The sequence below is a fragment of the Bactrocera dorsalis genome, chromosome 5, assembly GCF_023373825.1.
Source record: "Bactrocera dorsalis isolate Fly_Bdor chromosome 5, ASM2337382v1, whole genome shotgun sequence".
NCBI lineage: Eukaryota > Metazoa > Arthropoda > Insecta > Diptera > Tephritidae > Bactrocera > Bactrocera dorsalis.
Window position 1 is genome coordinate 6,877,734 of NC_064307.1, and position 17,654 is coordinate 6,895,387.

At 43.1% G+C, this 17,654-nt stretch overlaps 2 protein-coding genes across 6 annotated transcripts; both read right to left on the reverse strand.

The window, feature by feature from the left end:
* On the reverse strand, window positions 1–783 carry LOC125778631 (translation initiation factor IF-2-like). Its single transcript, XM_049457317.1, has 2 exons — window positions 690–783; window positions 1–618 (listed from the first exon to the last, which is right to left on the reverse strand). Exons 1-2 carry the CDS (start codon window positions 699–701, stop codon window positions 178–180), a joined length of 453 nt encoding a protein of 150 aa, XP_049313274.1. The 5' UTR covers window positions 702–783; the 3' UTR covers window positions 1–177.
* Window positions 784–3,316: 2,533 nt separating this feature from the next.
* On the reverse strand, window positions 3,317–17,636 carry LOC105223426 (protein disabled). Of its 5 annotated transcripts, none has more exons than XM_049457282.1 (11): window positions 14,322–16,310; window positions 13,669–14,027; window positions 13,310–13,615; window positions 13,069–13,251; window positions 12,496–13,006; window positions 10,706–11,964; window positions 8,031–10,654; window positions 7,868–7,950; window positions 6,980–7,807; window positions 6,787–6,922; window positions 3,317–6,727 (listed from the first exon to the last, which is right to left on the reverse strand). In XM_049457282.1, exons 1-11 carry the CDS (start codon window positions 14,443–14,445, stop codon window positions 5,521–5,523), a joined length of 7,620 nt encoding a protein of 2,539 aa, XP_049313239.1. In that variant the 5' UTR covers window positions 14,446–16,310; the 3' UTR covers window positions 3,317–5,520. The 5 variants fall into 5 exon arrangements, with proteins under 5 accessions (XP_049313239.1, XP_049313241.1, XP_049313242.1 ...); XM_049457285.1 differs by having other exon boundaries at window positions 4,068–6,727; window positions 8,031–11,238; window positions 11,626–11,964; window positions 14,322–16,306; XM_049457284.1 differs by lacking the exon at window positions 14,322–16,310 and adding an exon at window positions 16,473–17,636 and having other exon boundaries at window positions 8,031–11,964.
* Between the last annotated feature and the right edge of the window lie 18 nt (window positions 17,637–17,654).

Genomic DNA, 17,654 nt, shown 5'->3' on the forward strand with positions numbered 1-17,654 from the left:
ATTTTGACTATTACAAGTCCGCCAAAATCAAGCTGAAGTTTTAATACCTCCAATGATAGAATAGAATGCAAAGCAACTTCGATTAATTAACAGTTAGTCGTTTATATTTCAATAGTATCTTTTAATCGCTTAAAAACTATCACAGTCTATCCTTAGAATATCGTTAGTTGTTCTGTTTTACCACACAACTGGAGCAGAGGCGGCAGCGGCATAACGCAGGGTTGGTGCGAATGCAGAGGCGTAGGAGAGGGGAGCAGGAGCAGCATTGGAAGCCAAATGAGCGGGGTAAGCGAAGGGAGTAGCAGCGTAACGAGTCAAAAGTGGTGCGGGTGCGGCAGCGTAGCGTGCGATCAAAGGTGCTGGAGCGGCAAGAGGGGCGATTGGTGCGGCCAATGGAGCAGCGGCCACTGGGGCGACAACCTTAGCAACTGGAGCGATGGGAGCAATGGGTGCTGGGGCCACTACCGGAGCGAAGGCGATGCCATTGTGGGTGCGTGCAACAACTTGACTGCTGGTGGCGGTGATGATAGGCGCCGGAGCGGCGACAGCCAACGGAGCAGCGGCTAAGATGTGAGGTTTAGCGGTAGCGCAGGCGATGGCAGCGAAGATGACAACAGCCTAGAAAAGTAACACAGATATATACTTATTAGTTTTAATGAGTCAGTAAGGAATCTAACGGGATCACTTACGTATTTGAACATTTTTGAAAGTTTTTGTTTTTATTTTCTCTGACTACTCGAGCTGTCTTCACGTTGGACTTGCGAATGTTTTTGATAACTGTTAACGGTGTGCACATGCTTTTTATAGTGAAGAAGGTGTTTGAGGTAAGAGTGTGTTCTGCGCGGCTAATAGCGGCGCCATGGCGCTACATTACAGAAGGCTTGTCCATGAAAACCCTATGGTTAACACTCACACATGCAGATAAGTTTGTGTGTGTATTTTTAAGCCAGTTTTTGTGTTTCCCCAACTATTTCTGGCGCCCTTTCTGTTTATTATGCAGCGCGGTTAACTTAAGCCGTAAATATTTATGCACAGTTGCCATTAGCTGTTTTGGTTAGCAGTACGACTACCGAAAATACCAAAAGCATGTCTTTTCGACATTGACTTTGTAACGTGTGTATTAAATATTTTAATGGAATGTATTATAAAATAAATTTTACTGCCCTATAAGATACGTGTTGACTTTTTATTTCTCAAAGATTTAAACTAGCTACGACGGACAAAGCTCGAACACAGTCGAACGTGCGATACTTTCGCACTCAATTACAAGTTTGAGCCGTACAGGTCCTTAAAAACTGTGCGTGCAAATCGAATCGTTAAAACTTTATTTTCTATATTGGTGAGCATAACTATCATGTGAAATTTGATCTCCATATGTCAGTTAGTGTGCGTTTAGCAGCTGTTTGTTTACGTCGCCAAAAGTTTGGACTCCATCGACTCAGGGTGTATTCCCCAAAGTGGATTTTTCAGTTTTGAAATCAGAAAAAGCTTCAGAAGCCTAATCTGTTACAAGTTTTCGAGAGAAAGGTTCGGCGGAAGATTTATGGATCTTTGCGCATTGCCAACGGCGAGTATTCTATTCGATGGAACGATGAGCTGCACGTTATATACGACGCCATTGACATATTTCAGTGAATTAAGAAACAGCAGCTTCGCTAGCTAGATCATGTCGTCCGAATGGATGAAAACACTCCACTCATCTGAGAGTATTACACACAGTACCCGCCGAGGGAGCAGAGGAAGAGGAAGACTTCCACTCCGTTGGAACAGGTGGAGAAGTACCTGTCTGCACTTGGAATCTCCAATTGGCGTCAAACAGCGAAGAGGAAGAACGGATTGCGCGCCATATCTCGGAACCTACTCGGTGCCGATTTCAACCAAATTCGATTCCTACAATACTGTGTGAACTGGGCGAAATCAAAAAAAACCTACTTCTACTTCTTGTGCGGAATCTTTGCGAATGTTGGAAAAGGCTTACGGTGATTCAGTTTTATCAAAAACACTGTCCTACGATTGGTACAAAGCCTTCAAAGACGGTCGAGAGATCATTGAAGACATGCCTCATTCTGGGCGATTTTTGATTTCTTCAACTGACGAAAATATTAAAAAAGTGAAGGATATGGCGCTTGAAAATCATCAAGCAAGTGTTAGAGAGATGGCAAGAGAGCTCGACATCTCTCGCGAGTCCGTTCGAATGATTTTGGTGGATATTTTGGATATGAAACGCGTTCTTGCTCGACTCGTCGTGATAAAGCTGAACTTTTTCAAGAAGAGTATCGTAAACAGTTGATAAAGCTGATGGGACATGGGTTTACAAGTTTACAATAATCGATATGGACCACGCCAGAGCCACTCAATTCAAGGTGATACTCATTGTCTTTTTCGTTATTCGTAATTTGGTGCATCATGAATTTTTTCCAGAGGGACAGAAGGTCAATAAGGAGTTCTATTTGGCCGTGTTGAGGCGTTTGCGTAAGAAAATTCGTCGAAAATGTCCGGAATTGTGGAAGAACAATTCATGGATTTTACATGATGTTAATGCACCATCACATCGAACCACGATTGTGACCGAATTTAAAGCCATAACGCAATGAGTACCATCGATCAACCACCGTATTCAACAAATTGAGCTCCGTGTGATATTTTCTTGTTCCCCAAATTGAAATGGGAGGATGGAGTCATTTGTAGAAGTTCACGCAAGTCAGGAAAGTTCTCTGATCGCCATTCACTTGGGAGTGGCCAGAAACGATTCTTTTACATATGACTCAAGCGGCTCACGACTCCCGGTCTTTGACCAAGTATCCTCTGGGTAGCCTAAGAACATCCGTTTGAAGGCGAGCTAAAGTGAGAAGGCGAAACCCTCCCTCCGCAGAGTTGTGCGCTGGGTTTGGGACCCACCACGTAAAAACAGTACCAATAAAAACTAAACGACAGCCTTGCTGTTGTTAACTCGGCTATAATCGCGCAAGCGGTGTCTACGCCAGGAAAGAAGAAGAATTGAAATTGCTGCTCCGTGGAACTCGTTTTTAGTCGAACGAAGGGAAGAAAACTCCGAAAACCAAATTCGCCAGAGCATCTGAAGGACATCCCAAAAATCGTTTCTGAAAAGTGTTTCGAGGACTGAAAAAATCGTTGACATAAATGTAATACACCTGGTGGGAATTACTTTGAAGGCGACAAAATAAATATTGACGAATACTTAAATATTTTGCGTTTACAATTTCCGCCTACCTTTTTTCTCAAATACTCGTATAAATGATCAACGCAGCATGTTGCGTGTTATAAAACTACTATCCGAACAAAAAACGCCAGACAGTTGAATTAGATACTGTATATTTATTCTTAATTGGTATGTATATTTGTCGTTACATGTTTTATGTTTTATTTTTTTCGATCTTCTTAGAACAAACAAGAGAAATACCGCCTGCGCTTGGACGCAGTCCCGAATCGTCGTCGTCTTACACGTGAGTGAGTATGCATCAGTTGCCATTCATATTGCCTTGACTCAATTTCATAAATGATTTAATCGGTATACATATTTGTAAGTATAATAGTTGCACACATACATAGGTATTTTACAGTTATTATTAGTTATATATATAATATATTGTTTATTTGCATATATTGCTCGATTTTTTAGCTCCACTTGTTTCCTTGTAGTTCATTACACTAAATGAGTAGTATTAATTAACTAAATTTACTTAGTTTAAGAGTTAATGAGTGTTTTATGTACGTATGTAAGCATAATTTTGTTCGTAGCTACTTGTCTATAATCATAATCGTAATCATCTTTTTAATTTCTTAATTTAATTTAATATTTGCCGAGTTGCCGAGCGGCGTTGGCGCTTGGATTGAGTGTGCTGCTCAGTAAGGTTCTATAACTGCAAACACTTCGGTGAATTGTTTAAGGAAAACCTGAAATTTTCAACTTTTTAATTATTAATTATTTAGTTGCTATTGTTATTGTTATTGTTGTTGTGGTGTTAGTTTAACAGTGTGCCGGTTTTTCTTCAATTCTTTTCTTTATTTACCGCGAGCTATATTCATATATGTATGTATGTATGCCAGTATGTATATATGTATGTATGTACGTTTAATTTACAGTTAATTTGCAATGCTTTTAACTAGTTTTCATTCTTAATTATTTATTGTAGATTTGCTAACTGAGTGATGTTTGGATACTTGGAACTATGGCTTCTCATCAAATTCGCTTGACGCTTGTCTATAATAGTTTATATGTATGTATGTATGTAGTTATGTAATTGCAATAATTATTTAGTTTTACGTTTTTCAACCTGATAACATTTCGTTTGCCGTTATAATGCTCGCTTCGGAGTATTTCACCTTTACATCGTTTTTCACCAACGCACATACACATGCATGTGTATGTATGTATGCATGTTTGTTTGTATTAACTAAATCTGTATATATGTACACATAGAGATATAAAGTTAGATAAACATTGCTTATTTAGTAAATTTGATTTCATTATCGTTATATACACGCACACGCACACTCACGTCGCCGGAATTCTGAATACTTATTGCTATTAGCCAAATTAGTCAAATAATAAGCATAATGAAAAAATAACACAGTTTAATTACAAATCAGATTATGAAAGCACAATCTGAAAGGAAAGCAGCGCTCAGACTGAAATGCATAATTACATATACATATATATATAAGTATATTAATCTAGTATGCCACATAGAACTAGCAGCGACTTGCGATGAGTACTTTTGATTACAATTCGGTTGCATTATTTACAAAAAATTGGTGAGTATAAATCAAGAAAAAAACAACAACCACACATGGCCATTAATAAATGCGCGAAACCGCAAAGCTTGAGGGCGCAAGAGAGGACTGTCCGATAACCTTGGCGCCATAAAGCATATTCGTGCTTTACATGTATGTTTGTGAGTATGACAGTTTGCAAATATTAAGCGTTAAACGCACATGCCCCTCCTATAGAATGTCATATTTGAGGCGGTACATGATCAAGTTTTTCATTAGGAAATTTAGCGAAACAATTTTACGTCGACACTTTTTCGTATTCCGCAACAGCGTGCCCTTAAGGCTTTCGTATTGTTGTTGATGTTGTTGTTGTTGGTGTTGCCTTTGCGTGAGAAAACCGTTTTCTTTGCGCACCATCCCGTTACTGCATACACCTTGGTCGGCGGCGATCGCGCACAGTGCCGCCGAACTGTTCGATTGTTGTAGTTGTGTTTGTATTTGTTGTTGCTTTTGTTGTTCCTGCTGCTGCTGATAGTAGTAATCATTTAAATTGGTTATATAATAGTAATCGTGATCGGCAATCACATTGATCTCTGCATAATTATCATCTTCGTCTTCCTCGTCGCTTTGCGGCTTCGGCGCAACGCCCTTAACACGAGTCCGATGCGTAGTCTCGTTGCAAACGCCGTGAACTTCAACGTTCAGCGTGTCACTCATATTGGCGGTTGGCTTTTGTTGTTTTGTTACATGCTCTGTTCGGGCGTTCCTTGCAAACAATTGATCAAATCACATATTTTCGTCGAATTTGGCGAAGTTGAAGTCGTCGTCACATTGAAAGCCGCTGCCGTTGCCCGCACCTGTTTTACTCAACTGCTGTCCGTTGCCATTGTTGTTATTATTGTTGGCTAATGCGCCTTCACCGCCGGGCGCCTTGAAGAACTCATCGTCCTCGAAGGGATCCTCAGATTTCTTGCCGAAAATGTTAATGGATTCGGATTTCTTGATCAGTTCCTGTCTCTGTTGCAGTTTGCTATTTCGCAGATTGTGTTTTTTCGCAGCGGTGGTCATGAGTGCGGCGCTGCTGGCGCTTTGCAATGAGTCCGCGTGCCATTGGTCCTCCTTTTCGAAGTCGAATTGTGCATTCGAGAAGTCATCTTCGAAAGCGGCGTCGTCGAATTGTGAAACTTTGACATTATCGTCGAAACGTAATTTTTGCGTGATGATGGGGGGCATTGCATGCGGTGCTGGTGATTGCGTATTGTCCAAGTCCAACTGTTGCGCGGTGCTCACGCTGTTGGAGTTTTGTGGGAAGCCGTGCAATTTTTCTCGTTCCGAGAAGTCGTTCGAAAAGCGGAAGGATGACTTGGTTGCCGGTGTAACGCATGCGCTCGCTGTGGTGGCGGCGGGCGTAGAATTGCAACTGGATGCAGTGCCGGCGGGTGCTGGCGGTGGAGAGCTTTGGTTGAAGTCCGATTCAAAGCCACCATCAAAGCTAAATTTCGTAGCACTTCCAGTGCTGCCACCGACACCAGTCGTAGCTATATAAGAACTGGCGGCACTTGCCAAGCTGGCGCTGGCATTCGAACGCGATGTTGGAGATTGTTCATAATCGTCGAAATCATATTCGCCGCCTCTTGTGGGATATTTCTTTGTTGCCGCCGTCGGAGCACTGCATTTGAGGGAACTAATGGGCACTTTTCCCATCGAATGCTGTCTGCGTTCGCTCTCCAACATACGTTGATGCATTTCATGGCGACGCCTATTCAAGCGTTCGAATTTGTCCTCATCTGTGGGCGGCTCGTCATAATCCTCATCCGCATAGTCTTCCTCGTCGCCGACATCGTCATCGTCGTACGTTATATAATCGTAATTGTCACGAGAATGAGTTGTGGCGGCAACAGTGCCACTATATCGACTACCAGTATTGGACGGTGGTAGGCCCGAGCTGCTGTAAGGAATTTCTTTGCCACGTGACCGTTGCTTTTTGCGGAACCTGAATTAAAGTATTGTATATAAAATATCACAGCTACAACTGATCAAACAAACACTTACCTGCGATCCTTTTCTCCATCAGAGCCGGAGGGGGTCTGTCCGAGTGCGGCTACCCGTCTGCTTTCAGCCAGTCGTCGTTCTGAGTCGGCAGCACTTGAAGGACGTTTCCAGGATTTTTGCCCTGGCAACGGTGGCTCTTTAAGAGTAGAAACAATAAAAAAAGATTCACAGTAACGAAGTTCATGTTCCTTACCTTCACCATCCCAAGGACTGGAACCGCTACTCTTACGTGCCCGTGGTTGTCCGGGCCCCATACTCATGGTGCTTCCCGTATTACTGGATATCAATTGGCTCGGGCGCTGTAAACTGCGCGTGTCCGGAATGTTTACACTACTTCCACCGCCGCTCATGCGTGTGCGCTGATGAAAATCATTCTCCGAATCTTGCTCGTACTCAATATCGCCTGTAGCGCGCAACTTCATGCCCTTTCGCAGCGAGCGTGTTTTTTCCGGTCCATAACGTTCACGAAATTCTTCGTGGCTTTCCATACTTCCATACACATCGCCACTTCCGAAACTGCGCCGACGTCGTGTAGCGCTCTCAAACGATTCGACGCTTTCACGATCGAAGGACTTACGCTCTCTATCGTACATGTAATCCCCACCGCGTGTCTTATAACCACTGCTGCCGCCGCCACTACTGCCGATTATTCCACTCATAGGAGAGCGACCCTCATCGTAAATGTTTTCATAGTCAGAACGTCGCCCAACCTTTGGTTTCTCGAAACTTCCGGCATCGCGATAACGTTCATGGGGCGAATCGCCGTAATCATCAAAATCGTAATTTGGACGAGCGTAATCACGATAATATTTGCTGCGCTTGTCGTAGCCACTGCGACGATCATAACTAGAAGATGCATTAGGCGGCAGCGCAACGCCGCGTTTGTCGTAGACGGGAGGTCCGTATGTGGTGCGTTCATAGGCGCTACGTTCGAAAGCGCGTGCGCGCATACCGGCTGCTTGCTCCATATCCTGCGGCGACCAGGTGTGATGTGGAGCATGACGGTACCAACTAGGAGATTCTGAAATAAAAACAACGATTTTAAGTGAATACCATTAGCCCATACGCCAAATATATTCACCTAAATCGAAGTTATCTCGGCTACGCGAAAGTCCTGGCTTTAGTTTACGATGATCACGTCGTGTGTTGAACTCCTCCTCGTAGCTGTTAGAAGAATAACAGGTGATTACAAACATTCATATCTTTGGAAAATTGATTGTTTTTAGAAGATCCACGGTACTTACTCATAATCCTCATCACAGGAGTTCAAGCGGCGGGTGTGTCTCACATAATACCCATGCCGATCTGAAGAAGGCGGCGGTATTGCGGGCACTCCACTAGGAATGCGTTTTGGCTTTTGAAAATCAGACGGCTCATCATCGCAAGGACTGATATCGCGAGACGAAGACGAAGTCTGATGACGTTCTTTCTTTGGCCAACGACGACTGACGCCCGTGCTCTTACTCCAACCATAATCACGTGGATCAGACGAACATGGTGATTCCGCTGTATCGTTCTGTGAGGTGTTCGAAGGCGGCGGCGGTGGTAAGTGTAGCAATGAATTCTTCATCGTAGACTTCGCAGCAGCCCTGCCGCGTTTATCTACCTTTTCGATATTTGGCTTAGGTGAGTCGAAAGTCGCCCAAAACTCCTTAGAATGTTTTACTTCAGGTTCTTGTTGCAAACTGCTGCCAATGTTGATTTGTTTTGTAGCTGTGTCAATTAGGTTCGAGACAGCGGATAGTTGGGATAAGACTGGTGACGGCTGTGGCGATTTGCTCAGTGGTGACCTTTGTTGCTGCTGAGCAACGCCTGGTGTCGGAGACTTCTGTAAGGGAATAGGTGATGTGCTAACGTCATTGAACTGCGCCTGAGACGAGAGCGTGGCATTTGGCCGTGGCAAAGCTATAGAGTTGCCAGATGTCACAATTACTGTGGGCATATTGGTCGCTGAATTTGCAGGGGAGATGCGTTCGCGAGAATCTAAAGATAAATTCGATATGGCACGTTGCATAAGTTCATCAATTTCCAAGTCATCCTTGGACGAAGAGAGTCCGCTGCTGCCAGCAACTGTTAGGAATTTATTATCCTGTTTGGCATTCAATAAATTCGAGGAAGGTTGTGAGGCGCAGCGTTCGGGTTGGCTGCCATTCAAATCTAGCTTATCAGATTTTTCACCATCCAATTGTTGTGTGGATGTCGACAGCTTTTCGTATTTATCTTGCGCAGCAGCAGCCACTCGGGTTTCTTTATCATTACTGTCTAAACTACTTTCCGCTCCGCCATCATCATCTTCGTCGTCGTCCTCGACGGTTAATGCGGATGAGGAAGGCTCGGCTGGTAAGCCGCGACTGTCTACTAAGCCTAAGCGGTCGGGCCCAATGCTGCTGGCACGCCCATCCATTATGTGCTTAAGGTCTTGATCTTGATCTTCATTGAACTCGTCACTGAATTCGGGGAACTCCTGAGATGCCTGCAAAGCCGCTGGTCTCTTATTGTCGAAAAGATTTTCGACAAGAATTATATCGCGGAGCGCAGCATACCGATCCTTTGCTTGTGCCACTACTTCCGTGATTTTCGTATCAATCTTTGGTGGTTGCACTTGTGGACCCCCAGAGGACGTAAGAAAATCGTCGTCATCAAAGTTAGCCTCGAACTGCGCACCAATGTCATCTGCTACTGCAGCAATGCCTCCAACATCAGTTCCAGATATAATGCTGCCGCCGGCATCTTCGTTCTCATTAATCACTTCGCCAATTAGGTCCGCGTTTTCCTGTTGCTCTTGCAGCTCTTTGTCAATGATCTCACGGAAAACCGCATATCGATCGGCTGATGGCACAATTGGTGCGCTTTGGCTAGTATCCGTGAATATTGGAGACGGACCAACTGGTGGCTCGTTAAACTGTTCGAAATTTGCAAAAGCGTCTTGCCCTTGCCCATCGGCGGTGTGAGTGGAGAAGTCCTCGCCAAATGTATCGTCGAATTTTGCCACAAACGTCGCTTGCTGATCAAAGTTCACCTTAAAAACTGTTGGTTGAGTCGGTAGAGGTGATGACTCCGCCTTAATGGATTTCATTTCTACACGACGCGTCGGCAAAGGACTCATATGGCTAGGTAGCGCTTGCTCGCGCTGTGGCTTTGACTTCTCAATGAATTCCGAGAGATACGATGTTAGTTCTACCAATGTCATAGTGCTCAACTTGCTCACCGGCACATTCAACTTTACTGCCAGCTCATCCAAACTTAGAGTCATAAGCTGGCTCAGTGTGATGTCGGGTATGAGAGACGCCGTTGCCGTGTTTGGTTCGGCGCCACCATCAGTTAACGCTTGTTGTCGTTTCTGCTGTTGTTGCTGCTGCTGCTGTTGCAAAATCTCCAATTTATTCTCGTAGATATCCTGAGGCTTAGAAAGTGATTGCTGGCGTTGAGCACGGTTGCGTGTTGAGATTTGCGTTGGGGGTGGCAGAAGTGGTGGCACATCACCCGCAGCTGCATTCGCAATGCTACCGATGCCACTAATAGGCGCCAAGTAATCATCGTCAGTATGTCCAGGCTTACGTGGTCGACCAGGCCCCGGGTAGGTGCCATCAGAACGACCAACACGACGTGATGGCAATGGTATTGGTGGAACTTCGGAATTAGCGCCACGTAAAGACTTCGACGTTGTATTAACGAACTCATAACGACTACTCACAGAGGGCGGCGCGACTCTCGGAGGCACCGCATTACCGGACGTCACACGTGGGCGTATAACAATATCATTGAACTGTTTCTTGGGCGGCAATGGCGGCGGCTCCGCATGCAATGCTGAATCCGGACGTGGTGGTGGCTCTGGTGCCGCCTCATTCTCGCTTAGTGAGTCGCTCTCCTGTAAACGGCACATATTAATACTATTCGATTCACGCTTGGAGAAACGTGCCTGTCCAAATAAGTGTGGCATCTTCTTATTGCTAATGCTCGATATTACGTCCGCTGTCTGCTGCTTAAATACAGAAGAAGGCTGTCCAACCGAGGAGACCTGACCCGAAGGTGTTGGCCTCAAACGCACCGAGCTATTGACACCAACTGGCGGTATGGCACTTCCGTTGCCCATCGCTGCTACCGGTTCGGCCATTTGACGCTCTAAGCGCGCTACATCGGCACGCCATTGCGCTGCTGTGCTCAACGGCTGCGCTAACGTGGGCGAAAGGCTGCTCTCCGGGGGCAAGCTAACTTGCAGCGGACCATTAAAGACATCCGCAGGACGAGAGGTCTCCGCGCTGACGGTTGGAGAGCTACGTTGGTTAGTGGCGTCACCGCTGTTAAATTCAAATTCGAATGGGTCCAATTTGGCAAACACGTCACCGCCCTCCTGAAATGGATCACTCTTCTTACGTGTGGGTGAGAAAGGATCGGTGTCACGCGGCATCATCACAACATCGTCAGTTGTTCCAGCAGCAGTCGCCGTGGAGTCTAAAGTGTAATGATTTAAATGTAGATTAGTGGGTATGTTTGTTGTAGTGCACGAAGACGTTGCCGACGATAAAGTCGGCTGGTAATGGTGCATTCTTAAAGTAGAAGCTGTTGTGGAATTAGTAGAGTAGGTAGAGGTTGTTAGTAAACTGTTGCTAGACGCTAGTTGGTGGTTAGTATTCGTTAGTCTGGGTACAACAACATTAGAAGCGGTGCTCGTGTATTTCGTACTGCTTATGGTGCAGGTGCAAATGTTAACCGTGCATGGTGGTGCAAGCACACCGATTAGTAAAGTTGTTGTAGTTGTTGTTGCAGCTGCTGTTGCAGACGCCGTTATATTAACTACAGTTTTGTTAGTGTTCAAGGCTGTTTTCAAGCCGGCTATACCTGATGCATGAGTAGTGTTAGTAATATTAAGTGGTGCTGATAGAGAATGCTGTGTCTGCTGCGGCGGCTGCATCTGCTGAGCCACTTCGCCTTGCTCGTCCATACCGGCGGTTAGGGCATCCTCGAAGAGACCCTCTTTGCTCAGAAACTCATCGACCACCGCCGAGGCGGCCGTGTAGTGCACACCTGTTGCCGTTATGTCTACGGTGCCGTTGCCACCTGAAGACAGGTCGTTGAGCACTTTTTTGGGTGGGTTTTTAAGCTCTTGGAAGAAGTATTTCTTATCGACATAGGGACGTGTGCGACCCGTGCCTAATGGATCCAAATCTGTAAAAGCATCTAACACATGGGAAAAAGTGATGAATCAGTGAAATTGCCCCGTAGCCGAAAGCGAGAGGGAATGACAATGTTATTGTGTGTTTTGTAGCGGGAATAAGCGGGCCACACTAACAAATCAAACATAACTGACGAAACAAACACAATCATAGAAACCAAATATACATACATGTGATCAACTGATATGGATCTGTGGCAAACTGGAAAATAATTTCTAAGATAAAATCTTTAAAATTTGGACAGTATTTGCACTGCTCAATCTCTCATATTCCGAAGATAGTCGGTTGTAGACTCGAGTTGTTCGATAATAAAATACCGAATTATACAACCTAACCTCTCTTAGGCATGTGAGTTGACATATTTTCGAAATTATTTGCTACAGATCCGTAAAGTAGACACAAATTACATGCTATAATTACAACACAATACCCGAAACCGTTAGAAACAACTTAGGCAAACTTGTACAGGAGTTAATTAAATAAACCATGAGTTCGTTAAAAGAAAGTGTTTCCGAAAAATGCTTCTCCAATCTACCTGACTTCACTGCAGCGCTCGCGGCTGCCTGTGGCGGTCCGTCGCCCAAAACCGGCGTCGGCGAAGACGATGTGACGCCCAAAGTGGCTGCTGAGGTCGATGCCGCAGCTCCGCCGGACGGTTGCATGCTCGCGTTGGTTGCCGCATTGGCAGCTGCTTCAACATCGACGAGTGTCGAATGTTCGCTCAATTGTTGTGTAGGTGTGGATGTTGATTCGCTCGGGGCCAGTGGTGCCATTGGCAGGCCAACACCTATGCTCATGCTGCCGGCTTTTGAAGTGTCAAATACATCATTTTGCTGGTCCAGTTCATGCAGCCAACTGTCGTCGTCGTCTTGTTGCAGAGTGCCGGTGGAAGTGTTCAAGACCGGCGCAGGCGAAAGTAGAGAGGAGAGCGTAACATTTTGACCAGCGCTCACTGATGCTGTTGTTTGATTTACTGCCGCGTCAGTCGCCTTAGTGGGCTTATGGCGTGAGCGTCCCGATTCTGGTGGAGGCAAGAGATTGTAAGTCTGAAACAAACCAAATGTATGATTAGTAATATAATAAGGGATACAAGCAAGAAGTGGCTTACGGGAAAGTTGGTAAATGAGTCTCCAAAAGGATCGTCTTCGTTAACTGACTTCCCAGAGACGCCGGCTACTGCAGGTTGCCCTGGCTCGTTGGGTGTGATGCGTTCCATTTGTGTGATGCCGCGTTGCAAGGAGCTCAACTCTTGTTCCAAATCAACCAAATCGGCCACTGATTCAGGTGACATCTACAAAAGACGGATTTGTAAGTCTTAAAATAAGCATTTAATCGTACAAAGGGAAAACCTCTTTCGCTGCTCCCTTGTTATCCAAGTTAACACCCAACCTATTCGAGGCTGTTGCACGACTTTGCCCGCCAATGCCACTTAACATGGAGAGCGTGCTACCACCTCCGACCCCTCCAGTGCTGCTAAGATCATTATGAGCACCCAAGCCGGTGCCAATACCGCCCGCGGCGGACTTAAGCGACGACAATGAGGCAAGCTGATGTTCATGTATGGATTTCGATTGTATTTGCTGTCGCGCCAATTCGATTTCTTTCTTCTTCAATTCGAAAACAACCTGAAAGAGATCGCGCATTGCCAGCACGACCTAGAAATAGTGAAATTAATTTTGTTATTTCTTAGTAACAGTTAAATCGCTACCTGACTAGCCGCTTTGTCAGTCTTTATACCAAAGAAACGGTGACCGCTGTCCGGTGAACCAAATATATAGCCAAATGCTCGTGAATCGGTCATATCCTGCGCAATGAAGGATATTTTGTGCACCGGATGATGATAGAGGGAATCTCCTGTTTTTTCATCGCGCAGTCTCAGCCCATCGATTGTCACGTGTATCGTTATGCGTTGTTTATGTTCGCCGGCTGCGCGTATGGCTATTTTAAGATCTTGTAGGGCTTCTTGGCACATGCGATCGCCGCGCGCCTCGCCCACTTCGAGTATGCCAATAAGCTTCGCTTTGAATTGAACGCCATCGCCGAAAAATCGACCTGGATCATTGCGATCTATTATTTGAAAATGAAATGTCGTGACGTTAGAAATTACGACAACGGTTAGATATAATTTCAAAAATCATCGCATCTAGCTTATATATTTTTTACTCTATAGATTTGGTTATTAAAAAGTATATTGTCACAAAATAAGTTATTTTTACACTCTTTGTGCATCGATAGTAATTTTAAGACTTTAAATCAATATATTTTTTTCAAATAGGAATGAAATAAATAAAAATCAAATAAATATACGAAACTGCAATAACTACAAAAAAAAATAAATTTGATTTGAATACAAATGCTAACGTTTTGCGTAATTCGTCTCCTGCACACCGCTACTGCCGCTGCCCACACCCACCGAGGAGAGCGTTGAAGCGAGCGATAGATTTGATGATGCGGCCGATAGCTTCGAAACCAATGACTTAACCATAGTCTCTGATGACAATGTGTAGCGCTCAACCGCGCTCAACCCCAATCACGATGTTAAATACTGTGCTGCTAAGCTATTGTGGTGATTGCCTAATGTGAGTATTATACGCGCAATGACATTTCTCAATGGAAATCCAATATGTTTAGTGACGAGGAAGCTGTCGTAACGTAATTGACAATCTGCGAAATTTGACCTTTAGGCCTTTGGATTATCTTTTATTTTCGATGCTATGGAATATCTCTGCATCGACTATTTGCAATGTATTTATTGTATGCTTGAAAATTGGACTTATTTATTATACGTATGTACGTTGCTTATTTTGCTTGTTGTAATTGCTTAATGTTGCTATTATTGTTAAAAGCAAAATTGTTTATTCTCACTATAACAATACAAGTACAAGTGTTTTGTTGTTACACATGAGTGCATATTCGGAAGCTGAAATAAATGTGTGTGTGTGTGTGTGTATTAACGCGTTACTACGAAAACACCCAATCAGGCGTCAACGATCACATCATCAGCCTTCATACCATCCCCAGCGAATTCAAGTAGCGCCACATTGCCGGCGTTCACCCGCTACCGCTGCAGTTTATCTTCAATCGTTGATTTGTTTTCACTTATATTCATTTATTCGTAGAATTTAATGTGGGCCAAGCCTCTGCAGGGTGAGTTGTGTGTTGAACTGGAGACTTCCTCTGCTTAAAGCATAATGCTTATTTTATTTTATTCGGTCAATAGCGCAAAATTCCACCGCAGCCACCGCGTACACTGTTTGCTTAGCTATGGCTTTGCACAACGTACATACATATGTATGTATCTATCTATGCACGTAGATTAATAGTATTGTAGGTTCTCCACACTGCGCTGACCGTGTGATTGTAGGTGCGCTTGTGCTATTATTTGCAGGCAGTAGCGTAGTGTATCTGGAAGTGACAGGCAGTCACAGAAGCACGCACACAATCACATTTAGGAATGTAAGCATGTGGGTGCACATACATACATATATGCACAAGTATAAACAAAACGCTTCCTTTAGTATCTCGCTGTAGTCTAGGTTGACATTGTCATGCACGTATTGTTTATATTTATTCAATGATTATAATGTCCAGGCGAAATGGCAATTGTCAATTTTGCTTTCCTTCATGCTTTTGTCTGCTAATAAAATATATGTACTATATATGTACATATCCATATGTACGTAAATAAACGTCAGCTCCTACGAGTTGAATTCGTAACAACTAGTCAGCTTTGTCGCATTCCTTCGTCAGAAGCGGGCATCATCACTATCTACATTTGTACATACATATGTATTTCCTTTCGTGCCTGTCGCGGTGTCTCCTTTGCGTTTATTGATTTTTCATTGCAAATTTTTTCAACAGCGATTCAATATTATTATTACGGACACAACTAGAAATTCACTTAAACATTTCTCAATTCAATATTTCGATAACGTAGATGATAATTCAAAGTGTATCACTAGCGTAACATCTTCACTTTTAAATTTTCTCTGCAAATGCTGCAACTGTTCCGCGATCAATATTTGCACATTTCAAAGTTGCTTCGTGAATAAACCATTAACTTTTCCCAATTAAACGTGTTATGGATTCGTTATTTATTTATATTTTTTCGACACACTGTTATATCAATTTGTTAAATTTGTATTAAACAAACAATTTTTAAATGTAAATAAAATCACTGTGCAGCTGCCTGTCAAACAATAAATGCATCTAATAAATACAAATGTATCTGCAGCAGAATATTCTGCTTGCTACTGTTTCGTGTGGCAAACTGTCAGATACATTCGTTCTTTTAATGTGTGTGTGCACTGCAGGTGCAGATACTTCAAGCAGAGTTGTATTTGACATGACGTTCTGTTTTAGCAACACCCAGCATAAAATGATATAAGAAAATATTCGCTCGAAAATTTTTGAAATAAATAAATAAGCAAAAAGGAAAAATTATAGATTAATTCAGCAAAAATATAAGATAAAGTTAAAATATTGCAGTAAAATTTACAAGTAGACACTTACATTTGCAGGGACTGGTCTTTTTGCGGAGCGTTTGCATATTGGGCTCTTTCCAGTTTCTCTTCGCCAATTTGCGAAGTTTCTTATATTGTGTTGCTATCTTTGGTTAATCTTCGAGGAATATTTCACCTTTGAATACTTTGTAGCATTTGCCAAGGTATTAGTAAACTAAATAATTTTATCTTTGGTGCTTGGAAGGAGATTTTCAAACAATAATAATATCACAGTAAAATTAGAAAGTATTCATATTCGCGTTTAATATCAACCATAAAATCTATTACATATTTTGTGATTATTAATCAATTTATTTAAATAAATTTTTATCAGTAGCTTTACTACTTTTTACCTAAACTTTTAGGATTCACCTATTAAGCTATTAGGTTCATTTTTGGTGTCAAACCATTGGACATTGCATACTAATTACAGGCGGCTTAATGAAACGTAGATAATGTCATGGAAACCAGTCAGCACCTTTTTCACTCACAATTCATCCGCTTTCATCATAATTTATTTGTTTTGTTTACTTTCCAAGGGATGTCGTGTTTTGTTTTTGGCTCTTTTTATTGCACACCGCTTTGTTTGTATTTTTATTCTCGTTTTTGTTGTTGTGTCGTATTCTTGGTGGATGTGTAGATGAGCAATGTGATAGCTGTTTAGCCGACAGCCTGACGGTATGACTGCATCACCGGCATTTCGAATACAGCAACTTTTATCGATTTTTCACTGTATCAACGCCTCGGTGTAGTATTTGGGCTAAGAAGGCTCGCTACACCGTATGTGAAGTGCGAAAGGGGGATTATTCTTTTTATTAATATTGCTTTGGGTAAATTGTTCTTAATGTAAAATGTAAGAAAACTAATAAGCAATTTTTTGTTCATGGTAATTGACGCACAACTTTTCGGATACACAAAATCATCTTTCACAGACTTGTTAAGCAAATTTTCGAAAGCAGCGACGTTCCTGGTAACACTTCCGTTTAATTAATGCAATAGTACCGTAAATTCGGACGCACTTTTTTGTTAACCCGTTTCAACGCATTGCACTTTCATTGTTGAATTTATTTGAGTAGGAATAGGAATTTTTCAGTGCAACGCCTTTCATTGTCGCCGAACCGATGACCGAATTACTACTTTCATTGGAAATTCAATGACGGAAAAGGATATGGGAAGGAAGGATAATAAGTGA